The 16,908-nt window shown below is 36.0% G+C and overlaps 3 protein-coding genes and 2 long non-coding RNA genes across 8 annotated transcripts in view; 3 read left to right on the plus strand and 2 right to left on the minus strand.

Annotated features, from left to right (window-relative positions):
- LOC141376355 (uncharacterized) overlaps window positions 1-16,908 on the minus strand; it is a 974,232-nt gene that overhangs the window by 487,596 nt on the left and 469,728 nt on the right. The gene's annotated exons all lie outside the window — the stretch shown is intronic.
- The window catches only part of LOC141376356 (uncharacterized), a 259,480-nt gene that overhangs the window by 3,324 nt on the left and 239,248 nt on the right, over window positions 1-16,908 (minus strand). The window lies entirely within an intron of this gene.
- Window positions 4,987-16,908, plus strand: part of pcdh1a3 (protocadherin 1 alpha 3) — a 77,797-nt gene continuing 65,875 nt past the window's right edge. Inside the window, 1 exon segment of the mRNA NM_001024097.1 lies at window positions 4,987-7,440. Within this exon segment, the coding sequence (NP_001019268.1) occupies window positions 5,080-7,440 (2,361 nt within the window). The 5' untranslated portion in view covers window positions 4,987-5,079.
- Window positions 9,373-16,908, plus strand: part of pcdh1a4 (protocadherin 1 alpha 4) — a 73,411-nt gene continuing 65,875 nt past the window's right edge. The window contains 1 exon segment of the mRNA NM_001024099.1: window positions 9,373-11,840. Within this exon segment, the coding sequence (NP_001019270.1) occupies window positions 9,474-11,840 (2,367 nt within the window). The 5' untranslated portion in view covers window positions 9,373-9,473.
- Window positions 13,614-16,908, plus strand: part of pcdh1a6 (protocadherin 1 alpha 6) — a gene marked incomplete at its 5' end in the record, with an annotated part of 69,170 nt that continues 65,875 nt past the window's right edge. The window contains 1 exon segment of the mRNA NM_001024101.1: window positions 13,614-15,130. Coding sequence (NP_001019272.1) covers window positions 13,614-15,130 — 1,517 coding nt within the window.

Raw genomic sequence — 16,908 nt, forward strand, 5'->3', positions numbered from 1 at the left:
CGTCTGAGCGTGCAGGTCTGAGCTTGCAGGTCTGAGCGTGCGGTTGGGTCTCCGGGCCTGCAGCTTCATAATGTTGGTAACAGCAAACAAAGTGCAATAACATGACGGCCGACCAATAAGATCAAAATTCATGCAGCCATTGGCTCGTTTTTCTGTCAGTCAAACTTCTGGGAAGTAGGAAGTAACTTCTGTGACTGATCAATAGCAGTGACTGAAATATGCAGACAGCCAAAACACTTGGGTTTGTTTAGATTTTAGTAACTATAACTTTGACTTTTTATTCAGTTTGTGGTCTCATTTTATCTGTAACACTGTAAGCTATGACATAGAGTTGCCTTTTACTACAAAGACGCCATTTTCATGTGTAAGTACCATGGTAAAACGATCTAAACAATAGGTCTCCGGCAGAAGTGGTGACATAAACAAATGAATAATTATCCATAATTCAACACTATTGTGTTGGTGGACTAAATGTGCTTGATGGAATGTTTTTCTGTGGACTCTTACACACATTTACAGTTTTTTTCAAGATTACTCATGATTACTTATGTTCTTTTTGGTGTAATCTATTCATAAACATTGACATATGGGAAAAACAGCGCCTCAGTGTGTCCTTGTCGAGCGCTGGCTAAATGGTTAAGAAGTATTGAAAAAAGCTGTCATACCGACTGTAAATGTATAATTGTGGTGCTCTTTCTATTTGTATATCTTGCAGTAATGTCATTTTGCAAATAAAGTCTGTTCAGTGTAAATAAAGCAAATAAAATAAAGCAATAAAGCAATTCAGTGTCTATATTTTTTTTACATAAACTGTACATTTTATAAAGCTACTCTGAGATTGTCATTCATTTTTTGTATTGAATTTCTGCACGAAAAGAAACAAAATGCATGCATTAACTAAACCCAACAAACATGTAGAAAGGCTTCAAATATAAGGTCAGACCTGACACATGAAATAATGCAGTTTCTGTAATTTCAGCTGATGATAGTGTTTTTTTTGTCAGTGTGCTGTGATTAATTAAATGCTCCAATTTTTCAAGATGCAAACAACATTCTGATGTTTTCTGAGTTTTTTTTTTTTGGAGTTCAGTTCAAATATATATTTGACAATTTACATATATAATATCTACATATAACGTGATAAAGTCGGATGTGGTGTCAAACGGACAGGATAAAAATTCTACTGACACTGTTTTATAAATGTTTGTGCCACTAGTAGGGACTGTTTAGCAAGCATTTTAAAACTTGACTGCAATTGCAGATCTGTCTGACACTGCTCTGTCTGTGTGGCATTCGTAGCACGTAATATACTTCCTACTTCCTTATAAACGCCGTTTCCTAGACTGGTGTAAAACATAATGATAATTCAAGGTGATTGCGACTTATTATCTCACAGTTCTGAAATTTCCCTTGCAGTTCTGTATCTATGTTTCCCATTTCGGAGTTTAGATCTCAAAGTTTTCTGAGTTTCCCACCCACATTAGAGTTTGCACCTCGCAATAGAATTCCTCAGAGTGCTGACTTCTAAAATCATAATTCAGTTTCCTTGTAGTTTTTTAAGTAATTGAAAAAAAAATGACTTAGTGTAAATCCTACAGCTTAGAAGTTTAGAAAAAAGTCGCAATTACCTTTATTATTATTACTACTATTATTATTGTTTTATTTATTCTTCTACCAATAATAGTAATAATGGTGGTAGCAGTTGTAATGATTATAACAATATATTAGAATACTAAATAAATCAATAAATTTTATATATATATATATATATATATATATGTGTGTGTGTGTGTGTGTGTGATGTGCATTGTATGCAAAAGTAAAATTTATTGATTTATTTAGTATTCTAATATATTGTTATAATCATTACAACTGCTACCACCATTATTACTATTATTGGTAATATATATATATATATATATATATATATATATATATATATATATATATATGTGTGTGTGTGTGTGTGTGTGTGTGTGTGTGTGTGTGTGTGTGTGTGTGTGTGTGTGATATAATATTAATGTATAAATATTTCAGATGGTGCATGCATTGGGAATACAGAACTGAACAAGTAACAAAGCCTTGTGGTACCCCACACAAATAATTGATGCTGGAGGATATTTATTTGTCTGTCTGTCTGTCTGTCTGTCTGTCTGTCTGTCCAACTTTCACTGTAAAAGATCTGTGCTCCAAATAAGATAACACCTTTTTAAAGCCGTCCCCGTAATTTCATCAACTTCCTTGCTGAAATGTTACCTTCAAGCTTGGAAAGTTTTAAAAGAATCAGATAATTAAATAACAACCGTTGCTGAGAGGCCCAACAGTTAATTATGCATTGATACCTGCATCACAAATTAGAAAACCTAATATTAAAAAGTACAGTATACTGTCATTGTTTAGTTTTTTGTTTATCGTATACAAGCTCTTTTAAAGTATCATTCTACAGACTGATATTGGAAAAATGTTAGATCTACCAATTAATTAGCATTACAGCTTTTTTTTCTAAGAAAAAACATCATGTTGCAATACAATGGCAATATCACAATACAATATTTAGTCAGGCTCTTAGTAGGAATGAATGAATGAATGAATGAATGAATGAATGAATGAATGAACGAATGAACAAGCGAATAACTAAATAACTAACTAACTAAATAAACAAACTAATGAAAACAACCAACAAAAAACTGAATGAATAAATAAATAAAATAAAACTAATTAAACTCTGACATAGCTTATTAGAAAGATATTACTTCAATTCTCACAACTGCATTAGAAAATATGTTGTTGAACAAAAAGTTTTCAGTTATTTATTTTATTATTTTTATTATTTTAGTACTGTGTTACTCATTTTGCTGGGTAATTGGCATCTTTACCATGTTAAAAAAACACAAAATGTAATCATGCAATGTCCACGTTAAGAATATCTCAAAGCTTATTAGGGGGTTTTGTTTTGTTTTCACAGCAGAAAATCACAATTATACTTTATTACTTAACCTCATCTTGGCATCTGAATGTATGCATCTAAGTAAAAGAACACACCAAGCAGGTAATTCAGTCAGAAACTGATTTAAATTGCCACACTCATTGAAAAAATGCAGTTTCAAGAATTGATTCCTGCATTGCAGAGGAAAAATTCTGACATGCCAGTTTTTGATGATCCTTCACAGTTACACTAGTAAGGCTATTTAGCCAGAAAAAAGGTGATAGCTTACAGAAGTTGTAAAGTCTAAAATACATTTTAGAAAAAATGGAGACACAACCAAAGTAACAAGCACATGTATTTATTAGTACATTTTTAAAAATCTTAATGTATATAAATACATCTTTAGAACATAAATGTCTAAAATCGGGCGAGGCAGTGGCGCAGTAGGTAGTGCTGTCGCCTCACAGCAAGAAGGTTGCTGGTTCGAATCTCGGCTCAGTTGGTGTTTCTGTGTGGAGTTTGTGGTTTCCTCCAGGTGCTCCGGTTTCCCCCACAGTTCAAAGACATGCGGTACAGGTGAATTGGGTAAGCTAAATTGTCTGTTGTATGTGTGTGTGGATGTTTCCCAGAGATGGGTTGCGGCTGGAAAGGCATCCGCTGCATAAAAACTTGCTGGATAAGTTGGCGGTTCATTCCGCTGTGGCGACCCCGGATTAATAAAGGGACTAAGCCGACAAGAAAATAAATGAATGAAATGTCTAAAATCCAAAGTATTTTATAGTAGTACAATTTAAAAATAATGTTAAAATATTTCTAACATTTTGTATAATGATATTGTGTAATTAAAAATGTACAAAAATGAACAGCCAAAATAAATGTCAGAATAAATACAATGAGCAGAAAAATAGTTTTAAACGTGGCAGAGGACAGAACAGAACCATTTTTATAACAAAATGCTGTTTGTTGGTTTTAAAAATAAAAAAATATATAGTTTTTACCACTAGGTGGCTGCAGAGCTCTGATATTAGCTAATTGACTAACTAAATGTGTCTTTTGTCAAGTTTCTTTTATTAGGTTGCCTTATAATTAGAATCAAACTTGAACACAGTGTTGCAATGATGTTGTTTGAGTCCGGCTGGCCCAGGAGAAAACTAATTTGGGCGCGGTGAATGAGTGTGTGTGAGGGGGAGAGTGTATGCGTGTTTCCTAATGCTGATAAAACATAGTATAGTGATAGTATAGTGGGATAGTGAGTGAGTGTTTCAGCAAAAACTCAACATCAACTTAAAATTATTGAACGATGCTAAAACACTTGACATATAACTTTTATTTTTACTTGTTGCTATATGCCTTCAAGGTTATATAATTCATAAGTCATTAAATAGATTGGACAGGCACCAAGTAGTCTTACAGTTGCTTTATAAGTCGAGAGCACTCCACAGATTCATTGGTTGTACCACGAATAAGGCTGAAAAGCCTTATCTATAAAAGATCTGGATTTTGGTGTCGTACCAGCAAAACTGTGGAATAACTTGCAGGCACACAGACTTATTTTTTGTTTATTATTATGGTTATTATTATTATGATGATTATTATTTTTTTTAATAGTAGTAGCAATAGTAGTATTTATTTATTTATGTATTTATTATTTATTTATTCTGATCCTCATACGTATTTCTGTTGTCTGCCATTTGATTCTATATAAGAGATACATTTGGTTAAAGTTAAATATACAAATATGTTATTTTTGTATGATCTTGTGATTATATGATTATTTTAATTGGTCTTGTAAACAATAACTGACTTTAAAAGGTGTTCTGCAGATAAACTTTAATTCATTTGATTGGAACGTTGAATTTACAGAGATTGCACAATTTTTAGAACAATACAAAACGTTGATGTTTTACAGAAAGACTGCTATACCTCAGGTCATTCTCTCATCCCTGTTTTAACACGTGGTGGCAGTGCAGACCATGACTTCGAGGGTTATATGAGCTCCTCCTTTACAGCATCAGAGCAAGAGGAATGCAATGACATGGGTGTAAAAAACAAGTCTTATAGTAGCTCCTGCATTTGAAGTCGTATTATATCGAGAGAGGTTTGTTTAGTTTTTTCGTTTTAAACCAAATCACTAGACATTGTACTGCTCAACTATGGATGTTTCGCAATCTTACGGTTTATGGATTGTTTTATTTCTGTCTTTATGGGAATCGTCGCTTGGCCAGATTGTCTACTCAGTCTCGGAGGAGGTAAATAGAGGAACCGTGATCGGGAATATAGCAAAGGACCTCAAGATGAGTGCTCAGGAACTAGAATCCCGCATGTTTCAGATTATGCCTGGATCAAATGCAAAGTATTTTGATGTAAATGTGAAAACGGGGTCGCTGTTTGTCAAAGACAGGATTGATCGTGAGGAGTTGTGTGGCATTAATCAGAAATGTGCACTGAATTTAGAGGCTCTTGCTCAGAATCCTCACCGACTTTATCGACTTGAAATTGTAATAGTAGATGTGAACGACAATGCTCCGTTTTTTCCAGAGAGCACATATCCCCTAAATGTTACAGAGATCGCAAATGAGGGGGACAGATTTCCTTTGCCATTTGCAAAAGATTTAGATGTCGGCAGTAATTCACTGAAAGACTACAAACTCAGTTCAAATGAATATTTTTCATTAGATGTTCATAGCGAGCAACAAATTGTATCTGCAGAATTAGTCCTACAAAAAACATTAGACAGAGAAAAGCAAGCCATTATTCACTTAATTTTAACTGCTGTTGATGGAGGGAAACCTCCTAAATCTGGAACCTTGAGTATTATTGTTGAGGTTATGGATGTAAACGATAATAAACCTATTTTCAGCAAATCTTTATACAAAGTTAAAGTGAAGGAAAACAGCCAATTTGGAGCTAAAATCATTACCATTTCTGCCAGTGATTTGGATGAGGGCACTAATGGGCAAATTCAATATTCATTTCTTGGAAATACCGATGAACAAAACCTTTTTACAATAAATTCTAATTCAGGGGTAATTGTTGTTCAAGGTCAAATTGATTATGAGGAGAACCCTGCCATTCAACTCCGTGTTCAGGCTAAAGATAAAGGCAGTCCTCCTAAAAGCACTCACTGTAAAGTTTTAATAGAAGTTGTGGATGAAAATGATAATGCGCCAGAAATAGTTACAACACCTCTGATAGAAAGTGTGAAAGAGGACGCAAAGCCCGGAACTGCCGTAGCTTTAGTCACAGTGTCTGATAAAGATGGGGGTAAAAATGGCATTGTACACTGTGCTCTGAAAGGTTTGTTTCCTTTCAAACTAGAGACATCATACAATAATCATTATTCTCTAGTGGTAGATGGACCTCTGGACAGAGAGAGTGTTTCTCAGTATAACATCACTATTACAGCTGCAGATGAAGGAACTCCGCCTCTTTCCAGCAGCACAGTTATAACTGTTCGTATCTCTGATGTTAATGACAATGCTCCACATTTCCCAGCACCCGTTATTAACGCTTTTCTAAGTGAGAACAGTCAAGCTGGAGGTCTCGTGACAAAAGTGACTGCTGATGATTCAGACACTGGTGAGAACGCAGAACTTTCATATTCACTGTTAGACAGTTCCAGCTCCAGTATTCCTGTAACAACACTGATAAATATCAACTCTTTAAGTGGAGAAATATTCAGTTTGCAATCCTTTAATCATGAAGAGACCAAAAGATTTCAATTTCAAGTTATGGCAACAGACACTGGTGTTCCTCCTCTGAGCAGTAATGCGACTGTAAATGTGTTTATTCTGGATGAGAATGACAACAGTCCAGTTATTTTAGCACCTTATTCTGAACCTGGATCAGTTAATACTGAGAACATCCCCTACTCTGCTGAAGCGGGATACTTTGTAGCCAAGATCAGAGCTGTTGATGCTGACTCTGGATATAACGCACTTCTGTCTTATCATATAACTGAACCCAAAGGAACTAATCTCTTCCGCATTGGAAGCAGCACTGGAGAAATAAGGACTAAGAGACGAATGAGTGACAATGACTTAAAAACTCACCCACTGATTATTACAGTGTCTGATAATGGAGAGCCATCGCTCTCAGCGACTACGTCCATGGATGTTGTGGTTCTTGAGAGTCTGGATGACATAAAGACATCATTCAGAGAAGTTCCTGTTAAAGAGGAGAGTTTTTCAGATCTGAATCTGTATCTGCTCATCGCTATTGTCTCTGTATCAGTCATCTTTTTACTGAGTCTCGTGGGTTTGATTGCAGCTAAATGCTACAGGACAGATAGCAGTTTCAGCAGGTACGGCGCTCCAGTGATCAACACACATCCAGACGGCAGCTGGTCCTTCTCTAAATCTACTCAACAGTACGACGTGTGTTTCAGTTCAGACACAATAAAGAGTGATGTAGTGGTTTTCCCTTCGCCGTTTCCACCAGCAGACGCGGAGCTGATCAGCATTAACAGTGACGATACTTTTACGCGCACTCAAACTCTTCCTACCAACGAGAAGGTAAGCCATTTAACTTTGCTGTGTCTTTTACTATTTTGTTTTATTTATACTATTACCTCTTATAAATTAACATATTAGCGAAGTTTAAAAATGTTTTTCTTAATTTTCAAACCTTTGCTTTTATCCTTCTTTCTGTTTAAATAGCCTATGTATAACACACAATCGTATGATATAACATACAAACACCAGCTGCTAAAATCTATTGGGATACCATACTGAAATTCCTCACTTAATCAGAATATATGTTTTACGTTTTTATATAATTTTAGCACACCGTGGCTTTTTTTTTTTTTTTCGTAATACAACAGGGCTGTAAATCACAGATTTTTGATCTGCTTGGACTTAGACAGATTTATATTTAGGTACAATGGTCTACTTAAAGATTTGTTGTTGTTGATGTTGTTGTTGTTGTTTTACGTTCAAAGACTGGCATGAAGACAGAATGCTGTGGGTTTGCTTATTAAACTGTTATTTTACTGAGTATTTCGTAAAAAGCTAAATCACTTCAGCACCATGGAGAACAGCAGTGCCGTTAATAGCTATTCTTTCTCCATTGTTTGAAAATTATTTTCGATTGCTAAAACGCTATAACCAGTCTTTTAAACTAAAATTTCTAAACTATAGTGCTATTTTTAAAAAAGAACACAAACTTTCCTAAACTTTAAACACTATTCCCCGCTTTGACACATGCAGTAATGAAACCACAAGTTCAAAACTGTTCACACAATCACCCAAACAGGAGTGTATGCGGAGTAAACTGAATCATGATTTCGTACTAAATTGTACGAATTAGATCGTACGAATTCATACGAATTAGCTCCTAAATCAAAAAAGTTACGAATTGCCGTGAGATTGTGTTGACTGAACCCAAATGCATGCAATAAACACATTGTTCAAAATTTCTAAACTTTTTTTCTCATTCATACTTTACAAGTGGCAAAAAGCTATACATTTTCAGCAATTCTTTACGTGTTAACAAACTAATATCAAAACTGTAACGTTTTTATAACAGATTTTTTTCAAATTCCATTATTTTAGCCATATGCAGGAACGCATGGCAGACAAAGAGTATTCAAGTACAATACAATGTAAACATTTTCACACGTACCAACATTTTGAAGTGGATTACAATACATGACAAAAATTGTTTTGTTGTAGGATTCAAAACTTGGTTCTGTAACGTGCAGTGTAGCAAATGCTTTAAAATACTGAAAGTATGATTTTCACATGATTATTTGACATAAGAATTTATTTTAATAACGTTTGCAACACATTGCAGCATTTATAAAAACTCTTATCACACATTCTTTAGTACAATCAAGACAGTGAAAATGAAAATTACATATTGATGTACATGAAAATCCATTATACTAAAAATAAATAAAACTAGTTATTAATTTCTGTAATGCTGTCTGTTGTTAGTGTTTTTATGTCAGTGTGAATCAAATGTTTGTTTTCTGAATGAGACTTGCCAGTAGTTTGTTGAAACAAGTTTATTTTGAGCTGTATATGAACTGTTGTGTTAGTTTGAGTGATTTTGGAGGTGAGCTGAACTGTTTGGTCAAGAGTCATGATGGTAATGCACTCTGTGTGAACAGTTTTGAAAATATGTCTTCAGTATTGGACAATGCTTGTTGGCAATTTAAAAAACTGTATTTATTATACACAACTCACAACTTAGTACTTTTCTAACTTGTAATTAATTGAGCTGTGAATGTTTTGGATTTTAATTTTAAATTACGAGTACGACCATGTTCTGCAAAGTAGACTTCACTTTTTGTAAAGAAAACTACATCAAAAAAACTGTCATAGTTTTATCACTGTTTAAACACGTGGTGGCAGTGCAGACCATGACTTTGAGAGTTATGTGAGCCCCTCCTTCAGAGCATCAGAACAAGGGGAAATGCATTGAGGGGTGTAAATAACCACGGCTTATAGCAGCTTCAGCGTCGTGTTCTTGGATTCTATATCGGAAGACGTCAATTTATTTTAATATTTCTTCAAGACATCGATGCACATTTTACGGCAAAATAATGAATCTCTCGGAATCTTTTGGCTTCTTTATACTGTTACTTCTGTCTTTATTGAAATTTTCCATTGGTCAGACTTCATATTCCGTCTCGGAGGAGGCGAATAAAGGAACCGTGATCGGAAATATAGCAAAAGATCTCAAGATAAGTGCTCAGGAACTAGAATCACGCATGTTTCAGATTATGCCTGGATTAAATGCAAAGTATTTTGATGTAAATGTGAAAACGGGGTCGCTGTTTGTCAAAGACAGGATTGATCGTGAGGAGTTGTGTGGCGTTAATCAGAAATGTGCACTGAATTTAGAGGCTCTTGCTCAGAATCCTCACAGACTTTATCGACTTGAAATTGTAATTGTGGATGTGAACGACAATGCTCCAGTTTTTCCAAACAGCACATATATTCTTAGCGTTACAGAAAATGCGATTGAGGGGGACAGATTTCCTCTTCCAGTTGCAAAAGATTTAGATGTCGGCAGTAATGCTCTAAAAGACTACAAACTCAGTTCAAATGAACATTTTTCCTTAGATGTTCATAGCGGGCAAAGGAGTATATATGCTGAGTTAATACTACAGAAAGCTTTAGACAGAGAAAAGCAAGCTGTTATTCATTTAATACTAACGGCTATTGACGGAGGGAAACCTCCAAAATCTGGAACTTTGAGTATTGTTGTTAATGTTAAAGATATAAACGATAATAAACCTGTTTTCAGCAAATCTTTATACAAAGTTAAAGTGAAGGAAAACACGCCAGTTGGAACTAAAATAATCTCTGTATCAGCCAGAGATTTGGATGAGGGCATTAACAGCGAAATTCAATATTCATTTCTTGGACACGGAAATAACGACGAACTGAACCGTTTTACAATTAATACCAATTCTGGAGAAATTACTGTTCAAGGTCAAATTGATCACGAGGAAGACTCTGCAATTGAACTGCGTGTTCAGGCAAGTGATAAAGGCAGTCCTTCAAAAAGTACACACTGTAAAGTTTTAATAGAAGTTGTGGATGAGAATGATAATGCCCCAGAGATAGTTACAACTCCACTGATGGAAAGTGTAAAAGAGGACGCAAAATCAGGAACCGCTGTTGCTTTAGTCACAGTTTCTGATAAAGATATGGGTAAAAACGGCATTTTACATTGTGCTTTAAAGGGTTCGTTCCCTTTTAAACTGGAGACATCATACAATAATCATTATTCTCTAGTGGTAGATGGACCACTGGACAGAGAGAGTGTTTCTCAGTATAACATCACTATTACAGCTGCAGATGAAGGAACTCCGCCTCTTTCCAGCAGCACAGTTATAACTGTTCATATCTCTGATGTTAATGACAATGCTCCACATTTCCCAGCACCCGTTATTAACGCTTTTCTAAGTGAGAATAGTCAAGCTGGAGGTCTCGTGACAAAAGTGACTGCTGATGATTCAGACACTGGTGAGAACGCAGAACTTTTATATTCACTGTTAGACAGTTCCAGCTCCAGCATTCCTGTAACAACACTGATAAATATCAACTCTTTAAGTGGAGAAATATTCAGTTTGCAATCATTTAATCATGAAGAGACCAAAAGATTTCAATTTCAAGTTATGGCAACAGACACTGGTGTTCCTCCTCTGAGCAGTAATGCGACTGTAAATGTGTTTATTCTGGATGAGAATGACAACAGTCCAGTTATTTTAGCACCTTATTCTGAACCTGGATCAGTTAATACTGAGAACATCCCCTACTCTGCTGAAGCGGGATACTTTGTAGCCAAGATCAGAGCCGTTGATGCTGACTCTGGATATAACGCACTTCTGTCTTACCATCTTACTGAACCCAAAGGAACTAATCTCTTCCGCATTGGAAGCAGCACTGGAGAAATAAGGACTAAGAGACGAATGAGTGACAATGACTTAAAAACTCACCCACTGATTATTACAGTGTCTGATAATGGAGAGCCATCGCTCTCAGCGACTACGTCCATGGATGTTGTGGTTCTTGAGAGTCTGGATGACATAAAGACATCATTCAGAGAAGTTCCTGTTAAAGAGGAGAGTTTTTCAGATCTGAATCTGTATCTGCTCATCGCTATTGTCTCAGTATCAGTCATCTTTTTACTGAGTCTCGTGGGTTTGATAGCAGCTAAATTCTACAGGACAGACAGCAGTTTCAGCAGGTACGGCGCTCCAGTGATCAACACACATCCAGACGGCAGCTGGTCCTTCTCTAAATCTACTCAACAGTACGACGTGTGTTTTAGTTCAGACACAATAAAGAGTGATGTAGTGGTTTTCCCTTCGACGTTTCCACCAGCAGACGCGGAGCTGATCAGCATTAACAGTGACGATACTTTTACGCGCACTCAAACTCTTCCTACCAACGAGAAGGTAAGACGGTAAATTGTTTTGTAATTCATAGCACTGCACTTGACTCAAAAGTTATAGAAACCTTTCATATTTCCGGGAATGATCATTTTTTTAAAAATCTTTTTTAAAATGAATATACACACATGTACTTTTTCTGTTTCTGAAAATGCTTAAAAGAAATACACTTAAATGCACTGTCAAATCAAAATAAGTAAAGCACTGGGTGCTTTTGAATAAGTGAAACGTTTTCATTTCCCACTTGTTATTCAGAGTATATGTTTCAAATACCTCTGGTTCATGTGCCTTATTTGTGGTTTTATTCGTAACAATGACCAGCATTGAAGTGAAATTTTGATTTGCATGGACTTGGCACATGGCACTAAGGGACGATATTGTTTTAATTATTTTTATTTGTTGTTATTAATATTATTGTTACAAAATTTACATTTAGCTCTTGATATCCTGCTCTTTGCTTGTTAGTTTGCGCTATAACCGAAACGTTACCTATTTTTAAATCAAGGATAAAAATCACTTCAGTACCACGGACAGCGGATGTGTTTTGTTAGCTTCTACTGTGACATATGCCTCCCTAATCTGCGTCTTGTTCTACGAAACTCACAATTTTATTATATCTCGTAATAATTGCAAGAGTTAAAATTATGAGGAAGATCAAACAAGGACGTCAAACTTAATTTTATAGAAAACTGCATTTAGTAGCATCTCATAGTTTCATCACTGTTTCAACACGTGGGGGCAGTGCAGACCATGATTTTGAGCCAAATTTTAACTCCTCCTCAGCATCAGAAAAAGAGGAAAAGCATTGAAGGTGGTGTAAATAACCAAGCCTCACAGTTGCTTTTGAATTTTATGTCGGATTGTGTCGATATACGAGTTCGTGTATTTTAATACATCATCACGAAATTAACCGCTGGATATTGCACTGCACGATCATGGATCTCTCGGAACCATACGGCTTTTGGATTGTTTTATTCTTGTCTTTATGGGATTCATCGCTTGGCCAGATTGTCTACTCAGTCTCGGAGGAGGTAAATAAAGGAACTGTGATCGGGAACATAGCAAAAGATCTCAAGATGAGTGCTCGGGAACTAGAATCCCGCATGTTTCAGATTATGCCTGGATCAAATGCAAAGTATTTTGATGTAAATGTGAAAACGGGGTCGCTGTTTGTCAAAGACAGGATTGATCGTGAGGAGTTGTGTGGCGTTAACCAGAAATGTGCACTGAATTTAGAGGCTCTTGCTCAGAATCCTCACAGACTTTATCGCATAGAAATTTCAATAGTAGATGTGAACGACAATGCTCCATTATTTCCAGACAGCACGTATATTGTAAATGTCACTGAGAATGCGAATGAGGGAGACAGATTTCTCCTTCCAACCGCAAAAGATTCAGATGCCGGCAGTAATGCTCTGAAAGACTACAAACTCAGTTCAAATGAATATTTTTCTATAGACGTTCATAGCGGACAAAAGAGTATGTTTGCCGAATTAGTGCTACAAAAAGCTTTAGACAGAGAGAAACAAGCTGTTATTCATTTAATACTAACAGCTTTTGACGGAGGAAAACCTCCTAGATCTGGAACCTTGAGTATTGTTGTTAACGTCATGGACGTGAACGATAATAAACCTATTTTTAGCAAACCTTTATACAAAGTTAAAGTGATGGAAAACACACCAGTTGGAAGCAAAGTAATTTCTGTTTCTGCCAATGATTTAGATGAGGGAATTAACAGTGAGCTTGAATTTTCATTGCATAAAAATACTGATGAACTAAATCTATTTAAAATAAGTCCAGCTTCAGGGGAAATATTTGTTCAAGGCAAAATTGATTACGAGGAAGACTCAGCAATTGAACTGCGTGTTCAGGCTAGAGATAAAGGCAGTCCTCCTAAAAGCACTCACTGTAAAGTTTTAATAGAAGTTGTGGATGAAAATGATAATGCACCACAAATAGTTACAACTCCACTGATGGAAAATGTGAAAGAGGACGCAAAACCCGGAACTGCTGTTGCTTTAGTCACAGTGTCTGATAAAGATGGGGGTAAAAATGGCATTGTACACTGTTCTCTTAAAGGCTCAGTTCCTTTTAAACTGGAGACATCGTACAATAATCATTATTCTTTAGTGGTAGATGGACCTCTGGACAGAGAGAGTTTTTCTCAGTATAACATCACTATTACAGCTGCAGATGAAGGAACTCCGCCTCTTTCCAGCAGCACAGTTATAACTGTTCATATCTCTGATGTTAATGACAACGCTCCACATTTCCCAGCACTCGTTATTAACGCTTTTCTAAGTGAGAATAGTCAAGCTGGAGGTCTCGTGACAAAAGTGACTGCTGATGATTCAGACACTGGTGCGAACGCAGAACTTTCATATTCACTGTTAGACAGTTCCAGCTCCAGCATTCCTGTAACAACACTGATAAATATCAACTCTTTAAGTGGAGAAATATTCAGTTTGCAATCCTTTAATCATGAAGAGACCAAAAGATTTCAGTTTCAAGTTATGGCTACAGATGCTGGTGTTCCTCCTCTGAGCAGTAATGCGACTGTAAATGTGTTTATTCTGGATGAGAATGACAACAGTCCAGTTATTTTAGCACCTTATTCTGAACCTGGATCAGTTAATACTGAGAACATCCCCTACTCTGCTGAAGCGGGATACTTTGTAGCCAAGATCAGAGCTGTTGATGCTGACTCTGGATATAACGCACTTCTGTCTTATCATCTAACTGAACCCAAAGGAACTAATCTCTTCCGCATTGGAAGCAGCACTGGAGAAATAAGGACTAAGAGACGAATGAGTGACAATGACTTAAAAACTCACCCACTGATTATTACAGTGTCTGATAATGGAGAGCCATCGCTCTCAGCGACTACGTCCATGGATGTTGTGGTTCTCGAGAGTCTGGATGACATAAAGACATCATTCAGAGAAGTTCCTGTTAAAGAGGAGAGTTTTTCAGATCTGAATCTGTATCTGCTCATCGCTATTGTCTCAGTATCAGTCATCTTTTTACTGAGTCTCGTGGGTTTGATAGCAGCTAAATGCTACAGGACAGACAGCAGTTTCAGCAGGTACGGCGCTCCAGTGATCAACACACATCCAGACGGCAGCTGGTCCTTCTCTAAATCTACTCAACAGTACGACGTGTGTTTTAGTTCAGACACAATAAAGAGTGATGTAGTGGTTTTCCCTTCGCCGTTTCCACCAGCAGACGCGGAGCTGATCAGCATTAACAGTGAAGATACTTTTACGCGCACTCAAACTCTTCCTACTACTGAGAAGGTAAGAGATTTAGATTTGTTGTCTTTCAGTGAAAAACTTTCACGATCACCATTAAACTACTACAATTACTATCACTATTTTAAAATCATACTAGCGGAGTTAAAGTTTTCTTCATTTCCAAACCTACATATTTTTCTATTTATATTTTGGGCTAAATGTGCACAAAAAATATGCGTGTACGGTCTGCATAATATTGTAAAATAGAAAACATCCCTAACTGATTATACTCATAAGTAGGCCCTCACGGAATCTGCGCCCGCAGAAATCCGCAGATTTTTTTTGCCCATTGAGTTTATTTATTTACTTGTGTGAATGTGTGTACATTTATATTCATTCAGTTTTTTTTTTTTTAATTTCAGTAATATCATTGACTAATTTGAAAATGTTTATATGATTTATTTACAATACAGTTTGTAAAGTAATATTTTCTGTCTTTCAGTAGATATATTATATCAGAGACTTGCTTTGTTATCAAATAAGTGGATCTAATTGGATTTGCATTGTAAATATTAATAAAAGTTAAAGGGGTATTATTTTTTTGTTTCATTTATTAGGCTTTAAGTTATGATACTCCCAAAATATTTTTTTCCACAAAATTCTGCACAGAAATAGCAAAAAAATAAAAATAAAAAAATGTTCGCAGATTATGTTTGGCATTCCCCATAAGTAAACAAAGGTTCATTTATAAAGCACCCTACACAGACATTAAGTCACAAAGTGCTTTACAATAAGAGAGAGAGAGAGAGAGAGAGAGAGAAAAAAAAACGAAATTTCTCACTTGTTAGGAAGACATATTTTAATGTTCTATCTCACTTTAGCATACCGTGGCTCATTTGTCTTTTAGTCGTTATATCACATGCCACCACAATTATGTTGTAATTACATAATTGGATCTTTGTATCTGAAGCCTGGTTTTGCACTATAAAAGATATATTTTTTGGTAGTTTGTTTTACTTAGACTTTTTTTATAACGGTGGAAAAGTGACATGGAGACAATATGCTGTGTGTTTTCTTAGCGTGCTGCATTAGGCCTACTAAACGGTTGCGTGTTTCGTATGTTAAGAGCAAAATCACTTCAGCACCACGGACAGCGACAGTGCCGTTAAGCGTAATCTTTCTCATTTGCATTAATTATAATACACGAACAACACCAAACTTTTTTTTCTAATTGGTAATAATTGAGTTGAAAATAGTGTTTTAGATTTAAATCTAAAACGACGACTATGTTGGACTTCCCTCTTCGTAATAGAAGACTGCATGAAGTAATATTATTGTCTCATCACTGTTACAACACGTGGTGGCAGTGCAGACCATAACTTTGAGAGTTATCCGAGCTCCTCCTTTACAACATCAGAACGAGGAAATGCGATGATGCGGTGTAAAAAACAAAGGCTTTTAGTGGCTTCTGTGTCGAGATTAATGGATTGTACCGGAAGACGTCAGTTTTGTTATTTTAATAAATCTACAGGGTATCGTTGCACACTTTGCGGCAGAATAATGGCTATCTTAAAGTCTTATGGCTTCTGGATTATTTTATTTCTGTCTTTATGGCAATCTTCGCTTGGCCAGATTGTCTATTCAGTCTCCGAGGAGGTAAATAAAGGAACCGTAATCGGGAATATAGCAAAAGACCTCAGGATGAGTGCTCAGGAACTTGAATCCCGCATGTTTCAGATTATGCCTGGGGTAAATGCAAAGTATTTTGATGCAAATGTGAAAACGGGGTCGCTGTTTGTCAAAGACAGGATTGATCGTGAGGAGTTGTGTGGCGTTAATCA

This window comes from Danio rerio, chromosome 10 (genome assembly GCF_049306965.1).
Source record: "Danio rerio strain Tuebingen ecotype United States chromosome 10, GRCz12tu, whole genome shotgun sequence".
Lineage (NCBI taxonomy): Eukaryota > Metazoa > Chordata > Actinopteri > Cypriniformes > Danionidae > Danio > Danio rerio.